Genomic DNA, 24,224 nt, shown 5'->3' on the forward strand with positions numbered 1-24,224 from the left:
GACTTTGACACTGAAAAGGGCCAGGCCCCCCCGGCCTCTTCCGATGTCACTGGCTCTCACTTACAAAGGAAACAAGACACGTCATGGCAACTAACAGCTTTGGGCCAGCCTGCAGCCATCACTCTTGTAAGCAACCAAGGTGGCAAGGGACGCTTACTCATTTGATGAAAACAGCGACAAAAAAAAAGTCCAGACCCTCGTGCGAGATGCGTCGATGTGAATCTGTTGGACGGGAGGCTCTGAATTGAGAGCGACGTGTCTGGCACGCGATTCCGGCAGACCGCTTCGCCACTAAGGTCTCTCTCCGCCGCCGCCGCCGCCGTCATCGCCGTTCCCACACCCGGCGGGCGGAAGCGCCGACGTGCCCGCGACGTTTAAACGCCGCATTAGGAGCGGCGGCGATGAAACGGTGAGCCAAATTGCATCGGCGCAATGACTGTGCGGCCCAGGAAGGCGTTCGACCCCGTTGACCCGGCGTGGAAGGAGTTAAATACGATCTGGCGAAGCCTCCAAGCACTCCCCCCCCCACCTCAAAAACAGAGGGGGGGGGCAGGACGTGGGGGGGGGGGGGCGTGGGTGGGAGGGGAGAAAATTCATTTAATCGTGTGACAGCGTGATGCGCTGGAGCAAAGGCGTTTTCGGGCTTTGACAAAACGGTCACGTTTTGAATTTGAAACGCGCAAGCAGACAGAGCTGAGAGAGATTAGGAGTAAGTACAGTAACATTTTGGACTAATGCATGGTAATCTCGACATTTCGGGGAAACAGCTTTTTAACTTGATTTTTTTCATTAAACTTTTTGTGTTGTCATTACAAGAACATTACATGCTTTTTAGCAGTGTTTTCACAAAACTCTGAGTGGGTTCTTCGACAAGGGGGGTTAGGGTTCGGGAATATCAAAGTGGCAACAGCGTTTCACCATTGATGGGTGCTTGGAGCCCTGAGAGCTATTTGCTCCATCGTGGGATATTTTTTTGGCAGTATTAAAGTATTTTAAAAACAGGTTTTACCCTTTCTGGCAATTAAACAGGAGTTGTGTTAAGATGTTCAAACACCAGGAATCAATTTACTGCATTAACCACACATGGTACCTGTGGTGAACATGCAAACACAAACGCTCTGATAATACTTTCATACTCGCAAAACAGGTCCCATGAAATAGCTTCTCACTCAGAGCTATAAATACTCTGCTAGTGGTATTGCCTTTGCACTGTTCGTATTTTGGCGTTGTTCTCTGGTCTGAGACTGGGCCCTAAAGAAGGCCGTCTCTGTTTCGATTTAAAGCTTTCGTGACTGCAGGGATTCATCTTCTTGGTTCTTTCGGTAAAGTCACGTAGAAGGGAAGTAATAAAATAATAAAAATAAAACATAATAAAATAATTCTCACGACGTTTCGGCCACAATGCAAGCAGCCGTCCTCAGGTGAAGACCAGGTCCGTCGGAGAGACGCTGGTCTTCACCTGAGGACGGCTGAGGACGGCTGCTTGCGTTGTGGCCGAAACGTCGTGATAATTATTTTATTATGTTTTATTTTTATTATTTCATTACTTCCCTTCTACGTGACTTTACCGAAAGAACCAAGAAGATGAAGGCCGTCTCTGGTGTAGGCCAATCAGTTTCAAAGACAATGCCCACATTATCGGAGCGTGTTTGCATCCATGTTTACCGCCAATACCATGCGTGGTTAATGCAGTAACTTGATTCCTGGTGTTTGAACATCTTAACACAACTCACGTTTTATTGCCAGAAAGGGTAAAACCTCGACCTATTGCACCGTCTGTCCTCTCCTAGCCACGCGAGGCAGGACCTCATCATTTAGTGTTGCCCAAACGAGCAGCATTTTATGAACTCAACTCAAGCTGGGTGATTTTCGTAAAACGTTGCTATGCCCTGAGCCAACATAGCAGAGATTCTGGGTTCAAATCCGCCTTTCCTATATCGGATGTCTTGTGAATACACCGCACGCACGTGTTTGTGTGTGTGTGTGTGTTTGAGTGAATTTTAGTCTTGAAGTCAGGTCAACGATGACCACATGAACATTAAACGACTATGAAAAATATTTGGTGTGACTTCGCTTAGCTTGACTGACACCCATTAAACAACCCCAGTGCTTAACCATGAGAAGTCAGAGAAATATTTATCCCCCATATGCACAACTGCATATCGTACATTGTGTAGGTGTGTGGACGCTACATCCTTTAGGAATTGTATATGGGGTATTCCACAATGAGATGTGTTGCTGTTCTGTTATTGTCGGCAATGTTCAAGGTCATTTCGCTGGCACGCTCACATGAACATGGGACTGTGCTCATTTCTATTGATGGTCGAGGGCTATTTACGGAAAGTCTGCGTTCATCTGGCAGCATCCAGTTAGGTGATTCTGGAATGGGGAAATGCTTGGCTCATGCACAGCGCTTTTGTCAATCGACTGCTGGACAATGGCCTCCCCACGCCGTGGAGGACGTGGCGGTGATTTGACCATACTTCTCCACGCTGGTCAGTGCTGGTTTGTGATGGTTCGGGAGGTAGAGAACAACGATAGATATTGCTCCACTGCCCAGATGATTATGTCGTTAACTATGATTGGTAAATATTTGCTTTACCTCCCGAATCATTGTAATAAATGTCATGCGCGTGTTGATGTATTTGGAGAGCGCTTTGCTAAGACACTGACCGCGATGCCAATATCCCGAGTTCATTTCCCGGCAAAAACACAGCACCGGTTTCCATTTCCACATTTTTACTTTTTCCTGGGATTGCTCGAGGTCGCCTTAGCCTAAAATAAGCACCTGGCCCAGTATCTTGACAGCGTCACTGTGGAGCAGGCGAAGGCGGCCGGGCGTGCCTGGAGCTGGCCACCCTGGGCCTCCCGTGCCTCCGTGCCGCCCTTAATAGGTGCTCGCCAACAGCACTCGCACCGACAATGGCCTCCGCATTGGTGTCTCTGTCTTGTAAATGCGCGTGTTGTGTGTGTGTGTGCGCGCATTGCCCAATTTATCCCGTCGGCAGTGAAGGATGTTTAGTTGTTTCTCCCGCCATGGTTTAGTGGGAGCTCTCTAATTTACTGCAACGCTAGCCTTCCCTCCGCTGCTCTGGGACGCACGCGAGAAACGGTGAAGGCGTAACCCCATGGCGAATCCATCCGCTCGAGCACGGCACGCCGCTTGCTCGTGCAAAACAAAACCCGACGCCTCGGGTGATTAACCCCACGCCGCGGAGCAGCGAGCCCCGAAGAAATGTGGCATCTGAGGCTGCGTTAGTCAGGTGCGTCACTTGAGGGCTCACCGCTGATGTGCACGGAACCTTGCGGGGAATCTCGCCAGCGAGCAGCCCTATTGCCCCGTTGACGTGAGTTGCAGCGCCGTAGTCGACCACGTGACGTAAAACTATTCCATCCTGTGTTCACCGATTTGTGTGATCGCATTCGCTGTCTTTCACACGCGCGGACGTGGGAAATGCTACGTGTTTGATCCGACGCTTAAATACACGTTGCATTTCGCCGGCTGCTTCTGGCGAACGTAAGAAGCGAATTGGGCATTTTGGCGCAGCATAATGTGAGGAGAAAAATAAGTTGAAGAGCCGATAGTTATTAAGAGCGGCCTTTACACGATTGGGATCACTTAGATTTTTACTTTTTAAAAAGTCAGTGTTTCTACTCTCCACCGAGCATAGGATGGTTGTTGTGTTCATTGGCAAACCTGAGCCAGTGGTGGAAATTCCCCATTCTTATCGCAGGTGCCAGCCTGTTCATAAGACAAATACTGTCCGATTTAAGATACTGATGATACATTTCTAAGCTTTTCTTTGTAATTGTGAACTCTCACAAGTCATCGCTTTCCTCTCGATTTTTTTACGTTCTGGTTTCCCAAAACGCATAGCTTCGGCATTTAATGTTTTCTAACAGCATATTCCCACTTATTCTGCATTCTTCGCTTTTTTCTCTCCCTCGGGTGTCACTTCCAACGGATACTTATTTTTTTGATCGATCTTCACTTAAAAAAAATTGAAACTCACTTAAGGATCCACAAAAAACGGTCATCTTGGTCTCCTTGAACAAAAAAACTCCGGCCATTGATTTTGAAACCATCTCCTTTTGTTGTCAGACTCTCCGTGCCGCATTGAGAATGCGTGCAGCCAGTCACATTAACAAAGACGACGTCGCATATGAACCCAAAATAAATAACATTCACCATATCTGTGGGCAAGGTTGTGAGTTAAATTGTCATGGGGAAATTCGTATTTGGGTATATCGAGGGTTGATCGAGTTTATCATCATTCCAGGGTCAATATCTCCCTTCCCGAATAGGAATGGAGTATTTCCACCGCTGACTGAGCGCCACAAATAGAGATGATCGCCATCCCACATTTATTTGAGTGGGGAAACACTTTTGAGTTTGACGTGAACTTTGCATGGCAGATTTCGTGAGAGTACTTTCCTCCTCGGCCTCCTTTTTCTTCTTCTCTTGCATGGTGGGGAACGTTGTATATATTCATTTCGAGGTTAGCGCTCTTCGTATGTTTGTTGAACATCTTTCGCACCGCACGTAGCTGAGCGCGCTACCACGGAGGTGCGATGAGTGAGCTTCACGAGCGGTCTGGTGAAGCACATGCGGTCAGCTTACGACGGAGGCCGAGGGCAGTGTGATTCCTTCACCACACGGATTACAGAGCGCGTTTGTTAGCACGTTACGTGCACCTCCACACGCCACCACTGATATCACTCACCACTGATATCACTCACCACTGGTACTGCGACCAGGACTCAAAAACCGGGTGGCAGGGCTCATTTTGCTGTGCATTAAACCACTGTGCCACTGCTCTCACCACAATTGTATATTATATACATTTGCAATGTTGGAAACTACTCTCACCTTGAATGTGTACAGCAAAAGATGTTGAGCCGAGATAGCTGCTTGGTGTAACGTGTTTCTTTGGGCATCGCATTTCTCTCCATTGTCTCACATTCCAAGCCCCTATTTTGTCCACATGACTCACATCCGTGATTAACCCGAACTCATCCCTGCTCCTGACATCCGTTGACAAGACCCATGCGGGCATTAGTGAATTCCCAAAAGCCATAGTCATGGCCCTCTTTCTTGTGTATGGTCTTCATTTAATGTTTCCCAAACATACCTTTTGCCTCTTTCATGGTGACTCAATGTGTGCAGGCTAGTGGTGGAATTCACAAACCTTGGCATGAATCTTCCCACAGCTTTACTAAGTGGCGTTTATGTTGCATTTATGGGTAAAGGTACAGTTGCAGCCCTGCAATTGCTCTGTCGTGCCACTGTTGTAGGAAGGGCCTCCAACACCGTTGAAGAAAGGCGTCTCCAAAAGTGGCCCTAAATGATCCATATGACTTATGGGTCAACTGACGGGCCACTGGGTGAACTTTAATGGGACATTATGGGCCTTCTAGAGGTATATTTCACCCATCCTACACTGGCCAGACGTCTTGGAAAGGGGTGGGTGTACTCACACCTAACCCCACCATGCTTATATTGCTCGGTGGACGGAGGGTGAGGGAGGTTTAAGAAACCTCGACATTGTTTCAACGGCCCCGCCAAGAGTTGGAATCGAACCGGTGACCTTTGCCTTGCAAGTGGAGCGTACAAACCATGAGATTGTGGCAGGTTTGCGTTGTTATTGTGCACATGTGTATATTTGTTCATTTTCATACTCGGATATTGAATGCAATATGTATATACATACATTTATATTTTAATTGTTTATGGAAAAAAGGGCCTTATGTAAACTGGCAGATGTGTTGCTCTTACTGTACAGCTGTGCAAATGTTTTTTACGCCAAAAAAAAATCTAATGTGGATTTCAGAGTGACTGCTTGGGTGTGGTTTCCAAAAATTAAAACACATTGGAATTTATTTGGGGGGGGGGGGGGGAACAAGGTGTGGGTTTACTTTAACTGTGTGGTTGCAATTATGGTTTTTGAAACAAATAGCGCGTGTATTTTGAGGCAGGATGCAACAGTGACCACACCATCAGTCACTTTTAGTTTTTCCCCGGTAGGAATTCGCTCGTTTTAAAAGGCCACCGCGCGTATCTGTAGAGTCTGCGTGCACGATTGCAGTTAAGGAATTTATCAGTCTGATGAACTTGAACTGTAAATCCTCACGACTATAAATATTTGTTCCATATCGCAGCTAATAAATTTATGGACCAAAATATTATTTTAGGTTTCACTGGTAAAACAGTCCCTTGCTTGTTTATTTATGTATTATGTTATGTTGTCATATCTCCTGAGAAATCAATTTACAGCTATATAATTTAGACAGCCTGGCAGTTCAGAACATGTGATTTTATACGAATGATCTATAAATAGATTACATTGTTCACCATCACGGAGAATTAAGGGAAATAATAAATAGGCAAAACTCCATACATAAAATAGCATCATAATAATTTAGACCTTCAATCTTACAGACATTCTGGACAAGTGTTATCTTAGTTTGTACTGTTTTCAAAGACAGAGTCTTGTTTTTATTACCAATAATCCATCACAATTTTTCTGATTTTGCACTTAACGAGCCCCCTTGTGTAGGTCGATAAGCCTTGCTGACAATACCAGGAAAACCGGCAGGATTTGTTTAACGTGTCCAGCTCGACTGATGAGACTCCAAAAGTCAAAACTGACCCAGAGTTTGCATGCATGAACAAATGCTGCAGGAAAACATTGGTGCGGAGGGCGATACAATTTTAATTCAAGTGGATGGGCAGATGCATGGTTCTTTATATCTGTATATTAAAAATTCTCAAGCTCTACTGAGAAAACCCCGGGGCTCTTACAGCCAAACTAAGACAATCTTCAGAGGGCCAAGAGAAAAATCCTGCATGCTTCAAAAAAATAAAAGTGTCCTCATGCATAAATGTACCTTGGCTGGATCTTATTTCCATTGGTGGCCCTGAGACAGTTACGCACAATCCACATGTTCATGGTGGGTGTCTGCAACTTCACAGGATGGCCACAAAATAATTGTTTTTTTACCCTTCTATCTGGCAACAAAACTGACACCTTTTTTACAAGGAGTCATGTTTACATAGACCACAATACCTGCAGTCATAATGCAAACAAAAACATAACTCTGATAATGTATGCACTGTCCTTTAAGTTGATTGGTCCACACCCGAGATAGCTTTCCTTAGAGCCTAGTCTCACATAGGTTGGCCAGATAGAAGGGTAAAAAAACAATTATCATATTTTTACTGGCAAATGAGGTTCCAAGGATGGCCACAGTTAACTTCCCTGCAAAAGATTACTCATTTTAGCCACCCTAGACGGGATAAATGACCAAAGTTGACTTCCAAACAAAAAACATGAAATCACACCCTTCCGATTGCGAGTCAAACACTCTATCACAGCACATCTTGGCTAACACGGTGGCCTTGCTATTACTACTGTTGTCAGTTTCAGATCTAAAACCTGAGAACATTTTAAGCACAGCTCTATGTCCTCCTTCTGTGCCATTGGGTGAATCAGTGGCTGCTTGAGGCCCTCAATGATCCATATGACTGATGGGCCCAACTGACGGACCATTGAGTGGACTTTAATGGGCCATTATGGGACCTAAACACCGCAATCTCACACCATTATGAAACACAACGTTGGGTGCTGAGCTGTGTCCACTCTCCCATTCCTTTCTCTGTGTCCCTTGAGGCCTAGTGACTGGTCCGGGCAAGGGGTACTTTTCTCGGCAGTAATCAAGGCGAGGTGGGTGGCTGGTGGTCTGCTATGACATAGATCAAATCAATGGTGACAATGAATCTCAATGGGCTTGCGCCATTCCAAATTGAACTGCCACCTGTTTGGGATTTTGGTTAAAAATGTGCAGGGCACTACAGTGAACGGCATGGCTGAAGTAATTGTATGCGATTGCTATATGCACCAGCTGTAAAAAAAAAAGATGGATGGCATACCCACATTGAATCCATTTACATACGAGCCAATAAAAGCTTCGCATATTTCTTTACGCGCACGCACGCACATATACACCCACACACGCTATGTGTCCTTAGGACTTATAATCGTTCAACACAGACACAAACAATGCCATGTGCTCCAGTTGAGAGTACGATGGAATTCGAGGTGGCTGAGAACCTGCGTTCTAATCCCGGTTTCAGAATCCTGTGGTTATACCAGGTTTGTTTTGTGTGTGTTTAAGTAATGTGAGTTTATGGTTTCTTTTCAGTCACCAATAAACTGCACAGAGTTCCACCGCCTGCTCCCATTATGTTGCCTGGTAGGATGGGGATGGTTTCGTTGTAGTTTTCTTGTGTTTTGCGGGATTTTTTTGCCGTTCTTTTACTTTGCACTACTATCATGTTTTTGTGTTGTTTGTTGCTGTAACGTTCTTACCACGTTGCCCTACTGGACATCTGTAAAAAAAGAGCTTGATTGATCCTCGGATTTCTCCTGCAGTATTTACAAACATTCAGATTCCGATATCTGTGGGGTTTCAAAAAAATGTGACGTATTCCAGCTCGAAGTATAACAATAAAAAAAACACATTCGTTTTAATGACACGTGACAAACACTCTTTGCCGAGCATTCGACATGTGTGCCCGAGCATGAATAAAGCGGCCGACTGAATTATTTTGGAAGTAGTTCTATGGCGTAGGACCTTGTGAGTATTGCCTGACACGTGGTGGTGGTGGTGGTGCGGGCCGTGATAATTTACGGACGGTAATTTATGTCTCCTGACGCATTGCTTATAGCAGAATAGGAATTGAATTTTAAAACAATTCTCTACCTTTAAAATGTTGAAAGTACTACTACTATACGTGTGATTCCTCACTACTGTGGTAACATTTTTGAAATGTAGTCGTAGTTAGTCTTATCAAAACGTATTCGATGCATTGTGTCTTTAGAGAACTGATAACATCCATTGCAGCTCCATTAATAAATGCATTAATGTACTTAACTTATCTTCTTGGTTCTTTCGGTAAAGTCACGTAGAAGGGAAATAATAAAATAATAAAAATTAAACATAATAAAATAAAAATATCTGGTGAGAATTATGTTATTATGTTTTATTTGTATTATTTTATTATTTCCCTTCTACGTGACTTTACCGAAAGAACCAAGAAGATGAATCCCTGCAGTCACGAAAGCTTTAAATCGAAATTTTATTATGTTTTATTTTTATTATTTTATTACTTCCCTTCTACGTGACTTTACCGAAAGAACCAAGAAGATGAATCCCTGCAGTCACGAAAGAAGCTTTACATCGGTACTTAACTTAGTTGGCTCAGTGAACAGACGCAGTGCACTGCGGTACGTGCATAGCAGCTGATCAACGTCTCACTGGATTCGCGGTAATGTCGAAAACAGACAGCGGAACGCGGTCAACGCACGAGCCGGTCACAACACGTGTCACTGGAATGCAGAGCGAGTCCACGCTCATAAAACTTCCTCGCTCTCTCCCCTACAGACGTCTCCCCGTGGCTCCATAACTTCACCTTCTCGGGAGCGGTCAATTTCTCACAGATCGCCTTTGATCCCAGCCGGGGTCAGCTGATCGTTGGAGCCAGGTGAGCAAGGCCCCCAGCAACGGGGAACGGCCGGCAACAAACAGCAAATAGATGCGATTAAGCACGTTGCTTGAATTGAGCAACGTTATTTGTATTGTTATAAGAGCTTGGGGAACATTGGCGACGGGAGGGAATTCCAAAGTTGTGCAGTGCGAGGGAATAAGCAGAAAGAGAAGTGTTGTGACCTACAGTGTGGTGAGTGGGTGGGTGAGTGAGTGAGTCAGTGAGTGGATGAGTGAGTGGGTGAATGAGTGCGTGGGTGAGTGAATGAGTGGGTGAGTGGGGCAGTGAGTGAGTGGGTGAGTGAGTGGGTCAGTGAGTTTCTGTGACCTGCAGTGTGGTGAGTGGGTGAGTGGGTGAGTTAGTGGGTTAGTGGGTGGGTGTGTGGGTGGGTGAGTGGTTAAATGGGTGAGTGGGTGGGTGAGTGGGTGGGTGAGTAGGTGGGTGAGTTGTTGTGACCTGCAGTGTGGTGGTTGAACACAGCGTGGTAGAGACGAAACAGTCAGTGTCTGGTAGACCAAGTCCTCAGCACTGGTGGAGGAATTAATCAAATAATTCCAGATGTAGCTTGGTTTAGTTGGGCAACAGCAGTGCTCCGAGTGGAAACTAATCACAAGTTCAATCCCCAGCAAAGGTTGACTGAGCCCCATTGACACCATCGGTACCATCAATATAGCTCGCTGCAGTCATAGTAGTAGTAGCAGAACCAACTTCACTGGTACCACTACTGCCATTGCTACGACCACGATCTCCACCACCACCATCAACCACAATTACCACAACCATTGCCAACATTTTCATTGCCTGCATAGTACATATGCCGGCTTCCCCATTTTTATTACCACCCCCACCATTATTGTTACCACCCCCACGTAGCCCTACTCCGTTATCGGAGAACGGTTGAAATTCCTCAACCCAGTTTGGAAAAGGCCTGGGACACTGTCAGTACATCGCATTGTTATTACCTTATCCTAATTCCCTAGTGTGTGTGTGTGTGTCATTGTCCGCAGGAACTACCTGTTCCGGCTCAGCATGTCTAATCTCAGCCTCATCCAGGTGAGTGGCGGCTGCTTTGCATTTCATTGATTTCCACCGTAGACAATTCCGGCCGCGGTGTCGCGCAGTGGCAACACTTGTGCCTCACAGTCAGAAGGAGCCTGGGTTGGATTCCCGACTCAGGCATCTATCTGCGTGGAGTTTGTATGTTCTCCCCCTGTTCTGCGTGGGTTTTCTCCAGGTTCTCTGGGTTTTACCCCCAAAGCATACAACATACAATGGAACATACAATATTGGTCAAACATACCAACGCGGAAAAGAGCCCCCAGCAAAATCCTCAATTGGGATCACACACAGCAGCAGCATTGATCCCCTACCGTGACAACTTGGCAGGACCCTCCTGAAAAGAGTCTTGAGACTCGGTGAGGTTTTTCTGGGTAAGCATGCACAATAATAATACATCAATCGTAAGGCCCATGGAAATAGGCTCTCGCGTGTATTGAATTCCAATGGCTACATCAACGGACTCCTGTGCAACCATTTAACAACAGCTTATGTTCGTATATTACTATTGCACAATTGCATTCTACTTTTATAGTGTGCTGTGGAATGTAAATGCGTGGAGTGAACACGCTTCAGCACCACCGCTGTTAACGCTGCCATAAAACAGAAATGGGCTAAGTTCTTCAGGCAATGGCCAATCTTTTAGAGCAGAGAGAAAGGACAGTCAGTGTAACATAACAAGTAACTTTCTGTCAGAGCAGCTGGCCTCGTATCGCTGTGCTTACAGCACTTGAATCAAATCCCGATCGTGGAATTGATAGAACAAGTATAATTTCGCGGGAAATCCAATCGTGGTTTTTCTCTTCATAGTCTGGTCCCTGTTAGAGCAAAATGTGGAATGTCCACCACTTGTTCAGGATGGTTTTGAGGCCTTCGTTCATGAGCACACCGACCATAACTGATGATGAAGATGATACTCTTAGTTCTTTCGGTAAAGTCACGTAGGTAAAAAATGAAATTAAAATGAATAAAAAATAAAATAAAAATCACGACGTTTCGGAGGCAACACAAGTCTCCGTCATCAGGTGGGACCATCACATCATGTCGTGATTTTTATTTTATTTTTATTCATTTTAATTTCATGTTTTACCTACGTGACTTTACCGAAAGAACTAAGAGTATATGAATCCTTGCAGTCACGAAAGCTTCAAATCTAGGATGACGATAATGTTCAAGGCCACCGGTGGAGATGAGCACCAGTTCTCGGTTTCGTTTGAGCAGGGAGACACTTTGACTTTTGAAATGTAAAAAAAAAACACGCACAAAACACAACACAGACAACGGCACTCTGGGAGGTCGGTGGGTTAAACGTATCGCACGGGCTGCGTCGCACTCGCTAAAGGGTTTCACGCGTTTGCCCGCTGGCCGGCGGGTGCCGACGATGCCGGGCAGAAGACGCCGCGCTCTGCGATAGCGAGCCCTGTGAGAGCGCACGGTCGGAATGGTTTTCTCAAAACACGGTCACGCTCTCAAGCAGTGCTGATAGGGCTTTGCCGGTTCAACAGTTTAAATTTTTTTTAAAGAGTACTCTTTATGGAAAACCGCAACCCAAAAAAATAAAAATAAAAATCTGAGTGCATCTCAGCACTCAAATAACCGTAGGGAAGGCGTTCGTCGCCTTTGGCAGCCCAGAGCCAGCGGTGATAATCTCACGTTGACATTACAGGTGCTGCCATTCTGCCTAGAGGAAAACTACTGTTGGCTTCGACCAAAGTGGTACTTGATGTTGGCAACCTCGGAGAGATGATGATGGGCTGAGTCGCGACCTTCTGATCGAGTCGGACCTTTTAACGACAGTTGTACCCGGACAGCAAACAAAACACACTCTTACAAACACCGACCACGTGTTATGACGTAGACGTGTCACCGCATGTATCCAGCGGTTAATCTGGATTGTCACTCTCACAATGCATGCATTGAATTGGATGTAAATTGATTGCATGCTGGCATTATACATGCTAAAGTTACAGTTGGGGTAACGCTGCGAATGAGGAAGCACAAACAAGTCAAAACAAACAAGAAACATTACAGATGGGTCAACAAAAACACGATTGGAAATGTTTTATTCGTTCTTGAACTGAACAAGTCTCTCCTGAAAGTTCATCCAATCACCAGGGGGGTGGAGGGATGTGGATGGCGGATTAAGTGCATCGCTATATGCCCGATTAAAACTTTGCATTCCACGACTGATTTCCCATATGCTTGTGACTTTATATGCACAAAGGGTTCAAGAGCGGTGGTGGATTTTGACCAATCCGTTCGCCCTCAAGTTTTTGTTTTGTATGCCTCTCCCCTGGTTCCTTTTCTTCAATTGTTTTCCCCCCTCTCCTCATTCCTGGTATTCACTTGACCTTATTCCCCCGGTTCCCAGAATGTCACCTACCCAACCACCACCATCCCACCTACCCCACCACCACGCCACCTATCCCATCACCAATCCACCTACCCAACCATCACCCCATCTACTCCACCACCACCACCACGGATACATGCTGGCAAGCCTTCTCTACTCTTCACTGTATTCCTTTCCCAGAGCGAGCGTGGCAAAAACGCATTGCAGCGGAAAAAGCTGAAAGAATGCTTATTTTGATGCCGACTGGTGAAATGTCGAGGTTGAATGGAGGCTTGGGACACAAGCACACACACACACACCAGGCACACAGAGAGGCAACGATCCCCCATTTAGCCTTATTGACTGCAGGGGCAAGTGTTGTTCGTGAATATCTATTTAAGGGCAACATCGCACCCTAAGAGCTGTTGTGACCAGGTTCTGGTGTTCATACGCCGCACCGACCACTCATTTAAGGCTGAGCCAACCTAAGGGAGGTGCAGGATAGACAATAATTCCGACTGATGCTGTAGATGGATACGAATTGAAGGCAGAGTGCAAGGACCATTTCACATTCGCAACAACGTAATGTATGCACATTATGTTGAACTTTTTCCGCACCGTACGTAGTCAACCATGCTAATCGGAGGTGCAGGGCCACAGTGCTTGTGCCAGGCTACGTGCACTTTGAGGCAATGTGAATGTCAAAGGCTCGCTGGCAGGAGGTCACAGGACATGCCCAGGTGTTATGGGTTGGCTGACTGAAGTGACCGGCAGATGCATCAACTGGGCTCCCCACTGCGCCAGCTTGTAGTGTTTTAGCCACCAGGTGCTCTGCACACCCCAGACAAAAATACAAAGAGCTTCCACGTAGCCTTCAGCAGTTACTATTGGGGTAAGCGACACTAGCAAGCACTGATGAAGGTCTACTTGGTACACAGGGAGTGTGCAGCATGTATTTGTCCTAATATCTCCCATTTTGCAGGTCATAAAATGTACTCATTTTATACTCGGCAAACTTCAAGGAAGGGCCAGTTTAGGTTTAATTAACAATTACCAGTTGTGTGCTCGGCCAGGAGTGAAACTTGGGTCATTGGGATTTCCACGCAGTGCGTTAATCACTGCACCACCCCTTCCCACGTACAGCGAATAGTTTTAATGACGGAGGCTGGCTGCCAGACTCAAACGCAGAAGCTCAGCAGTTGCTCGCTCAGTGCTAGGAGGCGGTCAGGCTGAGCCTGTGGAGAGCCCTGTCCAGTTGAATCAGAAAGTTTACTTAAACTGGAGGAATACAATAAGCTTTTGTTTTACAGATGTCGAGCACGGGGCAGGTCAGAACGTTACAACAACAAACAAGACAAAAACACAATAGGAGTGCAAAGTACAGGAAATGTAAACAAATCACTTAAAAAACAAATAAACCAAACTATTTATATCTTAGCAGGTAAAGCCCACTGAGCTATGAGCTTCATTTTCAGAAACTACTCAGCCACAAATGATAGCTCAATGAAGTGGCTCATCCTGTGGAAATGTAAAGCAGTAAAATTATCTAAGTAACATAGAATAGTATTGTGTCTCGGTGTGGAGTTTGAGGGACCAGAAGGGAAACAATTGCGGGGGAAGGGAAGGAACAGAGGGCATTCCTGTCACCCCTTATCAGTGCCCTACCTTATTACAGACCAATTCACACCTTATTGGTCATCCCGTGCCCTTATACATCTCAACGTTCATCCTACAAAGTCCCATCACAAGGGAGAAGCACAAACAAATAGAGCAAAATACTTTTTTTTGCCCGTTTTGAAACGGCCGTACGCCGTATGAAACCTGACAACTCAATTTCCCTAGACAAGAATACGGGGTAAACTGTGTAGATTGACTGTTGTGAGAGCACCACAACTGGGCAGTGCATCTCCGCAAGGATTTCTTTGATTAGACAAAGCCAGAACATACAAAACATCAGCTCTCTTTCAAAAAGGGCTTATCGACACGTGGTGCAGCTAATAGTGGACATCTGTGAAAAAGAGTTACACAGCTCATTCGATTCTTCCAGTGTGAATCCATATTCTGGAAATAGCGTAGCCTGCGTGTGCTGTATAACAGAAGCCCTGCCTAAAGCTACGGTAACTTTATCTCTTGTTGTTGTTGTTGGGGGTTTTCACACTTGGGCTGGTCTCCAAAAATGTCCGCGCAAAAAAATTACCCTTTCACAAAAGCGCAGTTATATTAGTAAGATTTGTTTTGTTTTGCTCCTATTTAAAGGTCACTGAGCACAAGGAAGGTTTAATTGTATTTTACTACAAAAATGCATAAAAGTTGTATTAATTACGTTAATTGTAAAATAAGCAAACATTTAAACAAGGACTGCATTTATGAAAATGAACACAGCTCTGTGTGAACGTGGTTTCGTTGTTTGCCGATACGAAAATATATATTTTTTTTATGGCCACCGTGTGATATTTAGTTATTCGCACGTTTAACAGTACTCACGTAAAACATTAACGCATGTTGTGCCCGGCGCTTTTGGAAGAAAAAATATAATAATTGGAATCAAATGTGTGCACGCTTTTTTTTGGTCTTCTCCCCGAGTAAATATATTCCCCAAACGCAGCTTCACAGATCTCGGGGCTTTACGCTCTTTCGCTTGACAATCCAGGGACATTTTGCTTTTGCCGCGGGTTAAAATGAAGGGGGCAAGGTGGATTTGAAAGGCTGCGCGAGAACCAGTTTTTTTTTTCTCCGCAACAAAAAAGTCAAAGGGGTCTCGCTCGCTCTCTCGCTCTCAGAGCTCACAACCAAAGTGAGGATCAAGTGGCGAGTGGTTTCAGAATGGCCGCTTCTCTTTGGGAAAGTAGGGACATTGCGACGACAGCGGCTGCTGTTGCTGCTGCTGCTGCACGCTCCGGTCCGAGAGTGATGGATGGCGCTTTTGGTTTTTGTTTTGGGAAAACAGAGCCACGCATTTCTTTTTTTTTTTGACGCACACGCTTTGTCTGCTTTGCCCGGTTGCCCCCTGCACACTTTGGGGCCGAGGTGCACGCTCGTAACGCTTTGCTCGACGGCTCCTCCGTTCGCACTTTTACGCCAAGAAGACGCGGGCAATGTTGTCACGGCCGCAAGGTCAAAATCTCGGATTGGGGCTCAAACGCAACTCATCGTCCTCGCCATCGTCACAAACGTCGTCGCTGTATGCCTTCTCGGCCGACATCACGTGATTAGCCGCTTTGCGGGAAGTCAGCGAGGGTTGTCCCGTGATGAAACTGTCGCAAGCCAAGGGAGGGCGTAAATTCCTGCAATGGCTTCGGGTTGTTTTGTTGTTTTGGGGGGCTCGGGGAACGAATGGCAATTCTTGTGTCTAGCGCTGACGCTGCACTCCCGAGAGGCTGGGTTTGGATCCCGGTCACCCAGACGAGGGGCCTGTGGTTGCGCGTGGCAGCGCTCTCGGTCGAGTCGGAGGTAACGAGCGGGCTCTCGTGTGTGGCAGTGAGGCTTTCGTATCTTGAATCCGTGGGTCTCCAGAGGTCCGGTTCGAGGCCACTGTGTGAGCGCGTGAAGGGACATTTGTGGAGCAAATATTCAGTGACGGAGGACCCCGAAATCATCGAGGGCGAAACGTTGTTTTTGACATTTAACAGCGTTTCGTGGTTATCTTTTTTTTCTTCTCAGAACGATTGTGCTGTACACATCCTGCCCTAGCATCTTCGTTCGCCTTTGTGGGAAGTCATCGGCGGTTGTCCATGGAGTGACTGGCCCCCACCAGAGGAATGTGGAATTTCCATGACTTACTGAGGTTCACCTACGGAGATGAGCACGGGCACATGCTCTCTCTCTAGCAGGGAGAGACTCTGACTTAAAATAAATATACGTGATTTTGCAAGCTGGCGATAGCTACAAGCTTTGACTCTTTGAGGATACAGACATCTCTATTGATCATATAAATAATGTACAGCCCTTTGTCACTCCACTGCCGGATGAAGGCCTCCTCAGACCGTGTGGACCGTGTTGATCGTGGGGGTTGTTTGACCATACCTCACCACACTGGTCAGTGTGCATTGGCGGAGGGTCGGGTTCCCGGGTCGTTAAGATTTCCACTCGTCACCGACGCTAGCTCCCGCAGGTTGCCGGGTTCGTCGTGTGTCACGCTCACCACAGCGCCACCGCTCACCCTTTGACGGTCCCTTATTCCACGTGGAAAGCGAGGATCGATTGTTGAACAAACCTGCGAAGGTTGAAGGAGCCGGACGCTAAACAATCGCCTACAAAACCTGACAGATCGGCGCGGCGATTCGGTCATGTCGGGGCATGCGCCCGGCGAAGAGTGACCGCGTCCATCGAGAGTGTCACTCGAGGTTTAGTGTCCTCATTTTGTTTCCCCGGCGAGATGTCAGGCCAAAGCTGCCTGCTTGCCCGAGCGCCGCTTGACAATGACGCATGCAAACATCCGTTGGTGTAACACGCCGTCGTGGGCTTTCTTTGGATGCCCCGTGTTCGCTTCACTGACGCAGACAATTGCAGGCAGGAGGCTGTCCCTGAAGGACAGTGAAAGAGCCTTGAACCACACGCTTGTTTCAATCTGGTGCCAGAAGGTAGTCTGGCGATTGGCAATGGTGAGCAGTACGTCCCAACGAAGAGACTGCTGCACTCATTTTTACTGAGTCGAGTACGCCTTGCAATGATATCCGACTGGGCGATGCCTGATTGCGAGCCGCTCGCTCTGTCACTGACCTGCCTAGTTAGGTAATTTAAAATGTTGTTGAGTCTGTGTGGTTTTCTTTTGATGCCTTTCATCAACACAAATAATTGTATTACCTCGATAGGACATGAATATATATACGTTGTTTGCCTGCCACATTTTGACTTCACTAAACCCAATGCTGACTGAAAAATGTGAATTTGTTTTAAAATGTTAAATTTGATTGAAGCACCGCGAGGCATTTCTAAGTCTCTGTCGCACAGCTGTGGTCGGGGGTCTCACATAGTGACAAATTGGTCTTTACGCGATCAACTCCTGAGGATCAATGGACTGAGTTGGCCCCGGTACTGAAACTTTGAACGAGGAATCTTCCGATTGTGAGTTGGGTGCTCTAACCAGATGGGCACAGCTGACCAATAATTATAAAATAGACTTCCGTCGAATGACCAACCACGAATTAGCGCTGTTAGCTACCTATGGTGTGAGTGAAGTTCAACATACACACACACACGTACAACCGAACGATCTGTGGGCCCTATGCACCACCTCCCTCCCACCACATTCATTCGTTCGTGCCTCTCAGCACGCTCGCACGCTACTACCGTACGCCCAGGCTGCCAAAGTGGCGTGGGCAGTCCAGTCCGTTATCGCTGTGACAGCGCTCACTGCGGGCAATGCGGGTGCATGAGTCTGCAGGTAGCGTGAAACAGAGTGCCTTCGGCGCACGCGTGACTTGGCGATCTGTTTTTTTTTTACTTTATGAACTGCACGCGTCAAGTGGCGCGTGAAAAGTTAACAGTGGCACAATGCGGCCATTCAACAAAGCGTTAATAAACATCGTCGGAGATGCAATCACGCTTCTGCGAGCGAGCGAGCGAGCGAGCGCGAGCTTGTGGGTGCCCGGAGCTGTTTGGAGTTTAAAAACAGCGTTTGCGCGCGGGCATCAGGCGTTCGTCTTATTCACTCTCCCAAATCTGTCTTCGCATCGTAATGGCGGGTCCTGTTTTGATGAGCGATAGGCAGCTTTTGCGGCGGCGGGCTCTTTTTAGAAAGTAATGAGTTTCTGAATGCCGATTAGTCGATAAAGTAGCGCAATAAAACCTTGATTTGAATGTTTTCACGGTGACATCGTCTTTGATCCAGCCAGATGGTGCTGTGATTATATCGGTACTGCGGAGGGCTGTGAATTAGAATCCTGATCAGGAGTTGCCTCAGCGTATTATCTCTCCAGGGTCGATAAAATAAGTGCTAAGATCTGTGGGTGATCAAAAGTGATTGCCTCCTGTCTGGCAATATGGAATTCCCACCGTTGGTTCAAACAGTCAACAATCTGTCGTTTTTTCTTCCTCCCAATTATGTTCAACTGTACAGCTGGTAGCATCTAATAAGACAAACGAACAACCATTGGTAACGTGGCACCGTGTCAGGGCACCGTGTCAAGGCACCGTGTCAGGGCACCGTGTCAGGGCACCGTGCCAGGGCACCGTGTCAGGGCACCGTGTCAGGGCACAGCCCCGGAAGATGTTCTCGCAAGACCACTTCTGCGATCACTTGAAGACGCCTCTTTCCACACTCGGTCACTGACATTTGAATAAGCCCAGCAATTAATGTCTGTTATGTGCTACATAAGCTGAAATCTTGAACCTTTGTGAGATGAAAGACGCCACATTAGGTGTATATAACCACTTTTCATATTGTGTCATTTTGCAAAGTCACAATTGAGCAGGCAAAGACCACAGACTCGGTGCATAACCGAATAAGATCACAGGTGGCTGAAACCCAGAATTGAACCCGGGATGTACTTTTGTCGAACTTCTTACGCACCATACGTACCCGACCGTGCTCATCGGAGATCTAATCAACACTGGCACAGTGTTCTGACACAGCATTAGCAATGTCATCCCTCCTGTGTCGTTATCTAAGCTATTCGTGTTTGAGAGCTGGGCACGTGTCTGTTGTGACCTTGTATATCTGCCACCTCTGAAGACACGGGGTATGTGAGCGTACTGTCAAACTCGCGTGCTCTGAATAACTTAACAACTGTCTGTTCTGACTTATTACGAGGCTCAGATTTTCAAACGGCGTCCTGCTCTCGACTGAAAGTCCTTGTGAATTCGCATACGTTTCTCAAATTTGTGCACGGTTCAAGGATATGGCTCAGTGTCTTTGAACTAAAGTATATAATGTCTCATATGATTTATTGCTTTTTATAAGAACACCAGGTATGGACTGTCATACTGTCATCCTTTGTAAAGTCAAATTACAAAAAAAAACGTTTACTCTGCTCATATGCATGTCGGGTTGTGTTCGTCTCTGTTGGTGGCCCTGAAGCCGGTGGGTAGAAATTCCACACTCCCATGGCAGGGTTAAGTCTCGTCGATAGGATATTCCACAAAGCGGTACTTTGCAATCATCAACCATGATTGAAGGACCCAATGCCTGAGCGGGATTTGCACACACAATATTATGATTTTGAGTTAAACACTCAGTACCACCTGACTAAAATTTCTACATAAAATATATTTTCCCCATTCAGCGAAATATGTATAGAAAAAATTAATGCCCTGATATATATGAATATAAATGTTGATTTAAAGCTTTCGTGACTGCAGGGATTCTAATTCTTGGTTCTTTCGGTAAAGTCACGTAGAAGGGAAATAAAAAATAAATTAAAAAATAATAAAAAAATTCTCACGACGTTTCGACTGCAACACAAGCAATCATCATCAAAGGTTCTTGCTGTGGATTTCACACATGATGATGATTGCTTGTGTTGCAGTCGAAACGTCGTGAGAATTTTATTGTTTTATATTTTTATTATTGTATTGTTTCCCTTCTACGTGACTTTACCGAAAGAACCAAGAATATAGATGAATATAGTCCAGTCTACAAGACACTTCGCTGCATGTCATGACACGAGCCGTCCCCGTGACCGCTGGAGGCCGTGACTACGGCGCACCGTGTCGGCGGGGTTATCCGCGTGCTTGTAATAGTTGCACGTGCATCGTTTTGTCAGCTGCTGCAACAAATACTCACGTTCCCTTACAGGGGGCGGATGGGGGAGGGGGCGAGTCAAAGCAGCAGCAGCAGCAGCTGCTGATGTCAGAGGGGTAGCGCTTGGGCACGGCTGGGGGTACGGGGGGCAGAGAGGTCACGATTCGGTGGCCGAGTGGTGACCTCCATCGGCATTCGTGCGACGAATTTACTGAAAAAAACTAAACTGCTGTTAAGTGCCACGAAATAATGACGGGCAAGAGTGAGCCTCCACAAATTCTAGTTCGAATTTCGGGAAAAAAAAGCCGCTCACATAAGTGATGTACCCTATGCATGTTGAACTTATTTCGCACCATATCTAGCCAACCGTGCTAATCGGAGGTGCGGGGGAAGGACAACAAACTAAACGCAAAAAAGTGTTGGGAGATAAATAATCTCCCTCGGTGGCCCTGAGTCAGTGGTCACACTTGTCAATGGTGGACTGCCGGCGTCTCTCCATAGGACAAACTTCTCTGAATTTCCATAAGGGGTTAATAATTATATAAACCCTGGAGGGATGATGGGCTGAGTCGACTACTTACTGGGATTTGAGGTCAATAATCTTCTTATCGTGAGTCTTTGTCTGCCGCAGTGGCGATCCAATACCAAGCATCACCACATTCTATCAAATATGACACAGGTGGGGCTGTGGTTCTGAGTTAATTTCCTGGTCACTGGTTGACTCAATCCAACATCATCCTTGTTGGGATCATGACAACGTGAACCACTTTGTGGGAAGTCAACGGTGCTCATCGTGTGGGAGAGGATGACCTCCACAATAAAAAAACGTGGAATTTCATCAATGGCCATCAATGGAGATGAACATCATCCAATGCAGTATTCAGAACTGGGAGGCACACTCATTTAAGAACAGAATCACCCCCCACCCATCCACTAATTTCCAGCAGCCCTGTGTCACTTGACCCCTCTGCCCATTCCCACAGACCTCACTAGCCACGTGTCAATTTTTACGGTCGAGGTCTAAACGCGAAGTTGGTAAATAGGACCCTTGGCTGCGACCTCTTCAAACGCGGGGCCGCGCTGTATGTCCGCCTCAATTAGCGAACTGCGTTGGCATGTTCTGTCAGTTGCGAGCGTTTGATATGTGAACGAAACGTGGAGTGGTCAGGGTGACCGGGTGGCGCATGGGGGGGGGGGGGGGGGGGGGAATGGGGCACTGAGATCCGGGGTCCGGTCCATTCTTGATTAAACTTCATCCTCGAATGTGTCGAGTCGATGGTCACAGCCTGATCACCAATGACCGCACAAACGCAACATCGTAAGTAACTTTAGTCTTTCACTTCACGTGGCGCGTTACTGCTCTGAGAATTGTAAATGTGGGTTTGATTGACATGCAGAGAACACTCTGCAGGGCGTGTGAAGGTTGTGCCACCGGCGTGGATAAAGAGGCCTAATTGAAAGGACCGCTGAAGACATATTTCTGGGACGTCATCTTTGGGGGGGCCATTCTCTGACACAAGGTTGTGCACCGCTCACCGGGAGCATTTCAAATGGAAATGTTGTTCTTTAATGGAATGAGGCTGATGGCATAACGGCAATATAATTGGCAGCATAAAAAAATATATATTAATAAAATTAACACAAATAATGCCATTAGACCAGCACCACATTTTTATTAAAATCAGAGATTCATGTCCTTAACACTACACGCGTACATAATTCAGATTAATCTCAGAATTAATGAGGAACAACCTTGGGTCAGATTCTAAATCTAACTCATTTATAGGAACATTAAACAGTTCAAACGATGGCTCTGGGTGTTATTTTTCACGAGGTACACACCAACAGTTTGTTACTCGACTGACACAACACGAGTTCTTGGAGGAGCATTGTCACGACTAAGTGGAATTAATTGTCAATTGTTTTACATTGCGGACAAAGTCAGGTGGAAACGCAAAGTGTTTCCCCTGCTCCAACAAACGATGCAGCAGTACTCGTCCCTGGCAATGGCCCCAAAACCAGTGGCAGACATTCAACATTCCCACAGCTAGAGACCAGCCTCTCCAAAGTACAACCACTGCTAGCTTCTTGCTCAATGGCATTTGTGCCCAAGGTATAATAAGCTGAGCTGACCCCAACAAGGGGTCAACCAGTTCACCAACAGCACCACCTGGCTGGATCATGTTTGCATTAGAGGTTGCTATGGTATAGAACAAATACATTTTAATAAACATCGGTCCGTACGTACTTTTAATGTCCTATTGTAAAGGGTGTTTGACAACTCCTCGTACACATACGGCGTGTGAATGGCAGCGTCAGCCGACATGCGAACGAACAATAAGTTCATGATCAACACTTACGGTCTCCACGTCAGTTGGCATCAAGAGTCCGATTGTCGTGAGCGGTGATGTGACACGCGGCCTTAAAGCTGTCACCTGCATACAGCGATTAGTGCGAGATTGCTTCAGATTGCTTCAGGAGTTGCGTTGTTACCCCCCCCCCCCCCAAGCCAGCACGGCAAATTTGTGTGGTTGCTTTTATGCGGAGGAATGCTTGAATTGGGGCACTGATGGAGCGATATGTGAAGGAGGCTTCAGACAAATAAATGTCCAAAACTCCGTTGATGCTCCAGCCTGATGTGGGAAATAAATGCGAAACAAATAAATAAACGAAACATTTTTATTTGAGCGTTAAAATTACCAGCATTGGAGAGGTTATTGCATCTGCGATCGTGCAATAACCAAACTTGTATCGATTGTTTAATTGCAAATTAATCTGCGAATCTTTGACTGAAATATGAAAAACACAAACAGCTATTCTATCAACTATGTATCCAGGTGCACCGGTAGAGAGTAAACGCAACTCTTACTCCTGAGGTCATAAGTTCAATTTCCATTTGTGGGTCGACTCTTCTGTCCTGGGCTTGATAAGTTCATTTCCACTTTGTGGATAACACTGGTCAACACACATTTTCTGGCAAAAGGTATTCCAACGGTTTTAAGGTAATTTTGGGGTGCTGATTCCAAATCAGGTTTCGAGATATCAAATATTGCATTTTCAATAAAAATTGCAGAAGAAAAATATTAAATAAATGTGGATATCTACATAAAAGTATATTATAAACACACTATCTTAAAAATACAGCATCATATTTTAACACTAAAGCAGTCACTGACTCGCAACAACTTGCAATCATAAGTGACAGATTTAATTTCGGGTAAAATCAATGAAAATGGGGTATGCCGATAGCATAAAAATGAGATGTGATCAGATTTGGAATCAGCACCCTGAAATTAGTCTAAAACAGCTGCAAAAGTCCAGGCCAGAAAAAAAAGTTTTATTGTTGTTGACCAGTGTAGTCGACGATTGTTTGCCTACAGAGAGACTGTCACACCTCCGTTCAAGTGTTTAGTTTGCCGTCCTTCCACAGCACCTCTGATTAGCACGTACGGTGCCAAAGAAGTTCAACAAAGGCATATAATAACGTGGAATGTCCGTCACTGGCTGCAGGTCATCAGCAGAGGCGTCCTGCACGTTGCTGCGCATGCATGGGCACAAGTTTCAAAACGAGAGAGAGATGTCATGGATTGTGACTGGTGATTTGCTCC

General features: G+C 46.1%; 1 protein-coding gene across 1 annotated transcript in view; it reads left to right on the forward strand.

The window, feature by feature from the left end:
- The window catches only part of LOC133344600 (semaphorin-5A-like), a 150,577-nt gene that overhangs the window by 60,558 nt on the left and 65,795 nt on the right, over window positions 1-24,224 (forward strand). The window contains 2 exon segments of the mRNA XM_061554604.1: window positions 9,445-9,544; window positions 10,555-10,600. Coding sequence (XP_061410588.1) covers window positions 9,445-9,544; window positions 10,555-10,600 — 146 coding nt within the window.

Source organism: Lethenteron reissneri, chromosome 20, assembly GCF_015708825.2.
Source record: "Lethenteron reissneri isolate LAM-NWPU_2019-01 chromosome 20, ASM1570882v1, whole genome shotgun sequence".
NCBI classification, from domain to species: domain Eukaryota; kingdom Metazoa; phylum Chordata; class Hyperoartia; order Petromyzontiformes; family Petromyzontidae; genus Lethenteron; species Lethenteron reissneri.